The sequence below is a fragment of the Pan troglodytes genome, chromosome 3, assembly GCF_028858775.2.
Source record: "Pan troglodytes isolate AG18354 chromosome 3, NHGRI_mPanTro3-v2.0_pri, whole genome shotgun sequence".
Lineage (NCBI taxonomy): Eukaryota > Metazoa > Chordata > Mammalia > Primates > Hominidae > Pan > Pan troglodytes.
In genome coordinates, this window is record NC_072401.2 from 167662589 (window position 1) to 167672001 (window position 9413).

Here is a 9413-nt window from a genome sequence, read left to right on the forward strand (position 1 = left end):
ACTAACACAGGCATAGAAAACCAAATACTGCATGTTCTCACTTATAAGTGGGAGCTAAATATTGAGCACACATGAACGTAAACATGGAAACAATAGACACTGTGGACTACTAGAGGGGAGAGGGTGGGAGGCGACAAGGATTGAAAAATTACCAGTTAGGTTCTATGCTCACTACCTGGGTGCAATATGCCTATGTAACTATCTTATACATGTACTCTTTGTATCTAAAAATAAAAGTTGAAATTAAAAAATAAAAGAAATGCTGGCAAATGAAGCCAATAGAATATATTTGGCTACTTTTAATGCCAGCTTTTTTTTCTCATCAGTTTTTGCTCACAGCTTTATTAGATCTGCATTTTATGGCACTGTTTTGTAGAGGTTAATCTTGAAAAAAATACTGACCTGATAAAGAATATAGTTAGATATACAAGACTATGGGTTTTATGGTCTGTGATAAGTGGGGCCTTGAGTCCAAGAGGGCAAGTTTCTAACAGGCAGGCTGTAAATACTGCTGAACTTTACTAAATGATATATAAAATTTTTAATGTATCAGAAGAGTGATGGCATTAAAATGTATATATTTTAATTTTCCTTAAAATCATACTATCAGTTTATGAAATTTATAGCTGATAAATACCTTGTAATATATTCTTATATTTATTCATATATGCCAAAAATATAAATTAGGTTGGTATATGAAACCACAATTAGTTATTACACAGTCAGTGCATACTCATCATGAAAAAGCTCAATACAGAAATAAGGTTAGGAAGGGGATAGTATAGGATATGTTTCCTTCAGTTTGCAGTTGTTTTCATTGCCATTTCTTGCTCTTGGCTTTAGAGACAGGAGAGTAAAGTCTCTTTATGCATTGTTGTGTTAAGAAAGAATATGATCCCTTAGAGCTCTGGCACTCTACTACTATAAGACACCCTCATTCATTGCCACATCATGTAGCCACAAGCAGGTGGGAAAGGAATGTAGAGCTGCTCGACATTGGGGTTGAATAGGTTTCTGGACACTGCTTCCAAAAGGCAAATCCTTCGTCATTATGATGGTTTCCAAGCCTTTCACGCATAAGGCATTTTAAAGGACAACTAGTAGCTAATGCTACTTGCCTGTCTTATAATCTTTTGTATTCCATATACTGTGAGGACAACAGATGTCCACATAGGGAGGAGAATGGTTATTATTACAACACTTCATCTTCCCATTAACCCAATAATTAGCAGTTTATTTGTGAAGGAGATCATTTCTAAGGTATACGAGTGGTAACATATTTTCTCTCGTCTTAAATGATTGATTTGTTCTCAGATTTTCTCTCTTTTGGGGTCCCCTTTTTCTATGATTCTCATTTTCTAAATGCATTGACCTCCACTTTACCCTACTCATAGGATTACTTTCCCTTCTTATTACTAGGATGCTTAATTTAACTATTCTTTTGTTTTAATCTGCATTTTATCTTAATTTAGTTTTTCTATAATCCCATGACCTTTTGCTTATAACTGTTTAGTATGTAGACCAACTATTGTCCCTAATATTCTCTCAGTAAGTCTTCCTCAATTATGTCAAGTAACATAGTGAAATTTTTAAAAGTATAACATAAATTGATAATCTAAAAATAAAGGGATTTTGAGGATTAGAATCTCTATTGTTATGTAAAAGTGTTGCCTATTCCCACAGGAACATATGTACAACCTATGTTCCCAAATATGCAAGTGTTTCTACTTTTAATAAAGAAAGAATACTTATATAGAGTGTACATATCTATGGATGCACATTTATGTGGAGGCTGTAGGAATGGCAGGCCAGTTTCAACACACATGGAGTTTGAATGCATTGTTTTAAACAGTTGCTTCACTTAATTTAGCGTTAAAATGAATTAAAGCTTCTTTTCAATTACTTAAATCATAGTTACTTATATTTTGAGAGAATTCGCCTATATTCTGAATGGAATATATTTTATATAACTGCTTTTATATATGTGATTCTTGGCTAAACTATATTGCCAAGATGCAAAAAAAAAATGCATTTAGCTATTTCTTTTAATTTATTCATGGGTATGTTTATTCATCTACCCAGCAGATATTCCCTCATTTAGTGAATGGTAGCCAGGGCCATCCAGCAGCCCAAGCCAGAACTGTGGGGAACATTGTTGCCTCCTTCCTCCCTCTGCTTCCCTCCTGATACTCAATGAGTTCCTGGGTTATTACTATTATTTTTGCCTTTTTTTTTTGAGACAGAGTCTCACTCTGTCACCAGGCTGGAGTGCAGTGGTGTGATCTTGGCTCACTGCAACCTCCGCCTCCTGGGTTCAAGCAATTCTCCTGCCTCAGCCTCCCAAGTAGCTGGGACTACAGGTGTGTGCCACCATGCCCGGCTAAATTTTGTATTTTTAGTAGACATGAGGTTTCACCATGTTGGCCAGAATGGTCTTGATCTCTTGACCTTATGATCCACCTGCCTCGGCCTCGCAAACTGCTGGGATGACAGGCGTAAGCCACCGCGCCTGGCCTATTTTTGCCCTCTTAGTATCTCACATTCCTGTAGTGAATCCCTTGTCTAGGTGTCATCCTCTCTTTTCTGGACAGCTTGCAGGACTCCTGTTGGCCTCTTGCCTTTATTTTTATATCCTATCTGTTCTCCAGCTATGCTGCTTGTTGTCCGGGCTGCATACTGGATGAGAAAAGCTTGCTGGAGTTGATATTGGTGCTTCGTTTTAAAGGATGGTTTGGGCTTGGCTATGCAGTTATAACGGAAATGTATTTTAAAATGTTCTAGTAATTTATCTCTTTTAATATTTCCTTATTTAAACATAATTTTAAACCAAAATTGTATTTATGATATTTAAAAATGGAAAGGAACTATGGATTTATGAATAGTTTAAATTTACCAACTACTAAGTTGATTCAACATCTTTTTATTTCCTTCTTTGCCCTAAAGATTCCTTTTTTTTTTTTTTTTTTTTTTTTTTTCGAGATGGAGTACTGCTCTGTCACCCAGGCTGGAGTGCAGTGATGCAATATGGGCTTACTGCAATCTCTGCCTCCCGGGTTCAAGCGATTCCTGCCTCAGCCTCCCAAGAAGCTGGGATTAAAAGTGCCTGCCGCCACCACGTCTGGCTGGTTTTTGTATTTTTAGTAGAGACGGGGTTTCACCTGTTGGCCAGGCTGGTCTGGAACTCCTGACCTCAGGTGTTTTTATTTTATTCAGCCCACCTTGGCCTCCCAAAGTGCTGAGATTACAGGCATGAGCCCACTGTGCCCGGCCAAGTTTATCTGTGTCTTTGGAGACTTACCTAATACAAATTATTGTGTGTCTACTTATGTTATCATTACTCTTAGTAAAATTATAAATGTGTTCCTACAGAATATGAAGAAGGGGAAGTTTTCAACCTTTGAGATATGATGGGAGCTATAGACATTAGACAGCAAAAATATTTGCAGATGGATGTGGAGTCAGCTATAAAAGTAACTATGTAATTAAAAGAATGAGAGTTTATTATAATAATTCCTCAACAATGCACAATCTAAGTGGTGTTTACACAATTCAAACACAATTTTGTATGCTAGAAGGAACATACATATGGATTATCTAATTTAAAATAAGATGGGTCACATGATATAAGATTTTGTAAATTTCACTTCTCAGTTGTTTTGTTTTAAATTTCTTGTGATTAGAACATTGGTATGCTTCTTTATATTAATAATTCTTTATGCTTTTACTTTCCCTAATATTATTGCAGAAGTAGTTGTATTGCTCACACATTATTACTCTTACAAGAAACACCATTGTGAAGTTTATATTATCATGATAGCCATTTTACAGAAAACTGGGATAAAGCTTTTGAGCTTTGCATGCAATGATGTAATTAATAAGTGACAATGACAGCATTTAAACATGTCATCTTGGCCAGGAGCAGTGGCTCACGCCTGTAACCCCAGCACTTTGGGAGGCCGAGGCAGGTGGATCACCTGAGGTCAGGAGTTCGAGACCAGCCTGTCCAACATGGTGAAACCCCCATCTCTACTAAAAATACAAAAATTAGCTGGGAGTGTTGGTGCACACCTGTAATCCCAGCTATTTGTGAGACTGAGGCAAGAGAATCACTTGAACCTGGGAGGTGGAGGTTGCAGTGAGCTGAGATTGAGCCACTGCACTCCAGCCTGGGTGACAGATTGAGACTCTTTCCCCAAAGAAAAATAAAAAATTTCTGTCATCTCATCCACTCACCTTGCTGTCAATGAACAGTCTAAGCATTTGGACTTAGTAGTGCCCACTTTTTTGTTTTGCTAATTTTCCTTTAATTTTTTAAGTAATAAAGTTTGACTTTTATATTTGAGAATAAATCAACAAACTCTGAAACATCTTATGTAGTACGGGTCAGCTAGCCCAGGACAATCACATTTATTGAAGAAAATTCACAAGTAATTACCACAACTTGAATATACATGTTTCCACTTCCTGCATTATAATCAGACACTATATTATCTGGACTTATTAATTTTTAGTGTATGTTGTATTTTGTTTAGCATGTATTTATCTTCTTAATCAGAACAGTATTGTATGTGTACATTTATGGATTAAGTATATTTAATCTATTTAATTGTACTTGAGGAAATTCAGTACTGGCATTCTCTGTGGCTTAGTGGGGTTTTAAATTATTACAGAATTTATTTTTAAACTGCTGTTAATTATAGATTTGGTTTTTTTTTTATAGAAACACACTCAACTCCCAAATCATTGTTTAGCATTTAACTGATCCTACTTAGAAGCACATTGTTTGCATTAATAAAATCTGAATACATTTTCATTTTTCTAAGACTTCTTTTAACCTTACATTTATCAAGTGCCCTGGATGATTTATAGAACAGTGCTGATTTATGTATTCTTGACCTTGAGCTTTTTTGTCCTAAAGTTGCTTTTGTCTGCCTGTTCATCAGACTAAACATTGTTTACTCCTACTTCAAATATATGGTGTTGTACAAACATAATACCTATTTTTCTGAATAAACATTTATATCATATCTATTTTTAGAGCTCTATGCTTTGTCTTCGTATTCACTATCTTTCTTTATTTAACACAAGCTAGAAGATCCATTTATAATTTATTGAGGAGTTGATGAGATGAGAGTTCACCTGCTGGTAGCTAAGGCCTTGTAATATGATAATAGCTCTGTTTTGATTGCAGTGTCCTTCAGAGGGAAGGAACTGTTCTTTCAAATTGTTGAGTGAAGGTTAGAAAGAGGACTGGCTGCAGTGGAGGAATTATTCTTAAGTTAAAGATACTTCAAACAGCCTAGGTTCATGGCACGTTGCATCTCTTGCAAGAGCAACAGGGAAGCCCGTTGTAGAATGGTGCTGAGAACTAGCCCTGGGTGAACACAGATCCTCATGCTATGCAGCTAATAATTTGCTATTTCAAATGACTGAAAATTGGTTCCAGGGAATTAGACAAGCTTAGCAAGAGGAAAATACACAAATTGCTTTTTTAGCAATTTCTACTTAACCTCAACTGAGAAAAGTAAATAAATATTTACATCTTTTTGGAAAATTTGAATCTTCCATGATGTTTATATACATATATATTTTTTCTTATTTTGAAAAAAAGTTTATTGTTTCACATTTTGATATTACCTTTGTTGACTACTCATTAGCTATTATGTAACATTTTTTAAACTTGATATGATATTCACTTAAGCTTAGCCTCAATTTAAATAAAAAATATTAGTGAAATGTTTCACATGGTCCCAGAGCCATATCGTCCAGGTATCACTGGCCTGAATCTGAACATGGGTGTGCTTTAGAGGGGCTACTGACTCCTTGGAAATGAATGAGAAAGGTTTCCATGAGGAAGAATTTTATGAATGCCACATTATTTATCTTATAATCTTATTCGGTGATTCACCATAATGATGCCATTAAATATACTGGAATTCCAGTAAGGGACATAAAAATAAATTTACTTAGAAAGGAAACGTCTTCTATAAAATACAAACATTTAGTCTTGTCTACTACCAAAAAAACCCTTCATGGCTTTGTTTATGATATTCACGTATTTTATATAAATTAACCAATGATCTTATATATTTTTTTCCTTTCAGCATGTGGAGAAACTCTACAAGAATCCAATGGCAACCTTTCCTCTCCAGGATTTCCCAATGGCTACCCTTCTTACACACACTGCATCTGGAGAGTTTCTGTGACCCCAGGGGAGAAGGTAGTTTATACCGTCAAGCCCACTATTTTACTCTTATATAAGTACAAAAGTTCATCATCCTTCAAATATAAATTTGCTTTATCCTTTATTCTTGTTTGAGTTTTCAAATGGACTAAAAAGTTCAGAAAATTCATAATGGGAATTGCTTAAACTCCAGGAATTTTTTTGAAAGATATAATTTTAAAATTTTTAATGCAATAGGAGGGTTGAAATAATACAAATTATATTCTCAGACACAAATGAAATTGTGGTAAAAATCAGTATCAGAAAGACGCTTAGAAAAATCCCCATATATTTTAAGATTTAAAAATATATATCTAGATGTCCAGTTCAACCAGGAAAAAATTATAATGAAAATTGTAAACTATTTTCAACTATAATATCAGAAAAATATCGAATACCAACCCTGTAAAATGCAAATAGAGTAGTACTTAGTTGAAAGAAAATTCACAGACTTAAATACTACATTAGGAAATATGAAATTCAGACCTCAAACTAATGAGCCTAGACGACCATATGAAGAGGTTAGAAAAAGAGCAATAAAATAAAAGATATTTTAAAAGTAAATAGTAAAAGATAAAATTAATAACATGAAAATAACATATGATTGGAAGTATGAACAAAGTTGATAGTTTGAATTGATTAAAAAAAACAACAACAACAAGGAAATGGGTCAGGCGAGGTGGCTCACGCCTGTAATCCCAGCACTTTGGGAGGCCAAGGTGGGCGGATCACTCGAGGTCAGGAGTTTGAGACCAGACTGGCCAACATGATGAAACCCTGTCTCTACTAAAAATACAAAAATTAGCCTGGCACTGTGGCACACAGCTGTAATCCCAGCTATTCGGGGGGCTGAGGCAGGAGATTCACTTGAACCCGGACAGGGAGAGTGCAGTGAGCTGAAATCCCATACTACCACTGCACTCCAGCCTGGGTGACAGAGCAAGGCTCTGTCAAAAACAAAAACAAGGCCGGGTGCGGTGGCTCACGCCTGTAATCCCAACACTTTGGGCGGCCGAGGAGGGTGGATCACCTGAGATTAGGAGTTTGAGACCAGCCTGGCCAACATGGTGAAGCCCCATCTCTACAAAAAATACAAAAATTAGCTGGGCGTGTTGGATTGTGCCTGTAATCCCAGCTTCTCAAGAGGATGAGGCAGGAGAATTGCTTGAACCCAGTAGGCGGAGGTTGCGGCGAGCCGAGATGGCGCCGTTGCACTGCAGCCTGGACGATAAGAGCGAAACTCTGTCTCAAAAAAAAAAAAAAAAAAAAGGCAAGAACAAACCCCAAGGAAATAGATGTAAACATGTCTGATCAAGAAAGATGAAGAATAATAGAGAAAGCACAATTATCTAACATTTGGGAAAAAAATTTAAAAGATTATTAGAACCATAGAGTCTTTAGACAACAAAATGAGAGTGAAAGAGTCTTTTGAACATTATATCAATAACTTAAAAACAATGAGCAAAATGGGCAAATTTCTATAAAATATTACAACTCAGTTCTTAAGAAGAAATTAAAAAATATTCACAATACCAAAAACATGGAATCAAGCTAGATGCCCATCGATGGTGGATGGGATAAAGAAAATGTGGTACACATACACCATGGAATATTATGCAGCCGTAAAAAAGAATGAACTCATGTCCTTGTAGCAACATAGATGGAGCTAAAAGGCCATAATCCTAAATGAATCAATGCAGGGACAGAAATTTAAATACCACAAGTTCTCATGTATAAGTGGGAGCTAAACGTTGAGCACCCATAGACACAAACATGGGAATAATAGACACTGAAGACTACTAGATGGGGGAGCCTGAAAAGGGGGAATGGGTTGAAAAACGACCTATGGGTAGTTTGTACTTTGTCTTTGATTCTTATTTACCTGGAAGAACTTAAGTACTCTCATTAGCCGTGGTGGGAATGCAATTGCAATTTTTAAAAAAGTTTGATGTTCTTGATGATAACCGAATGGTATTAGGAGATAATCATGGGTATGGAGTTGTCCAGGATTTTGTAATATTCGCAGTGGAAACTCTAAATGAAATACTCATGTAACATAAATAATTTTTAGGTGCAAAAAGTTACAACTGACTTAGAATACATGAATGCATGCATAGTTCTTGATATAATTTAAAAATTATAAGTGTTGTAATATGATCATAGGTGTTGATCAATTTTTATTTAAGTTCTTTTAACAAGAGCCAGAAAATATATTCTGAAGGTCATTCTTACAACAACACTGAAAAGTGAACTTTAAAAGATACAAATTTTGAGAACAAGTTTAAAGTATACATGATTTTAAAAAGAAAACCTCATAGAATATGAAAAGTTTGGGAACAAGATTAATCAAATTAAATTGTTTCATAACAGCAAGTTAATATCTGGGAAAAACATTTCTCCTGTCCAATTCCAAAACTCTCACCATTAGCATTGAGCTAATTTATTTTTCTTGTATGTATGATTATCTATAAAACTATATTTCCAAAAATGTTGTAAAAAGGAGAAATAATCTATCATCTATTATTTTTCTTAATATTATTTATGATGATTAGCGAATAAATTGGAGTGTTATAAGAAGCCAGTGAACAATTTTAACTCATTATAATCCTCGTGTCTTTATTATTTTCTTATTTTCTTTCTCCTAATATTTGGTTTCATTCTGCTGGGGTTTTTTTCTTACTTCTTGAGCTGGGAATTTAACTCATTAATTTCAAGCATCTTTTCTTTTCCAAAGCAGACACTGAAGGCTGTAATTTTCCCCTCAAAACTACTTTACCTGAATTCCACCAGCTCAAAATAGAGGATTTGTTACGTTTCAATTCTACTTCTTTTTATTGCTATTATTTCTTCTTAACCCACATATTTTTTCAGTAATGTGTTTTTCTTCTTTGCAAACATTGTTTCTTCAGTCATCCTTTTCCTATTTATCTCTCCTTGAGTCACCTTTAGGTAAAGCACTATCTTTGTGTGTCAGTCTTTGCAATAGCTTCAGGCTGATATGACCTTGGATGTGACTAGTATTCATAAGACTAATCTTTGCTTTAAAAATATGTTTTGTGCAATGGTTGGGTGCATCATCTTAATTGTGATGCTCATAGATTCTCTATATTATTGTTTTGTCTGTTTATCAGATATTTACAAATATTTGTCACTATGGTAGATTTGTTAATTGCTCTTCATAGCCTTGTTA

General features: G+C 35.1%; 1 protein-coding gene across 4 annotated transcripts in view; it reads left to right on the forward strand.

Moving 5' to 3' along the window:
• Nucleotides 1-9413, forward strand: part of TLL1 (tolloid like 1) — a 232913-nt gene that overhangs the window by 145449 nt on the left and 78051 nt on the right. For all 4 annotated transcript variants that reach the window (XM_001150703.6, XM_003310566.6, XM_024356361.2 and 1 more), the window contains one exon: nt 6105-6220. In XM_001150703.6, the coding sequence (XP_001150703.1) occupies nt 6105-6220 (116 nt within the window). The remainder of the gene's footprint in view (nt 1-6104; nt 6221-9413) is intronic.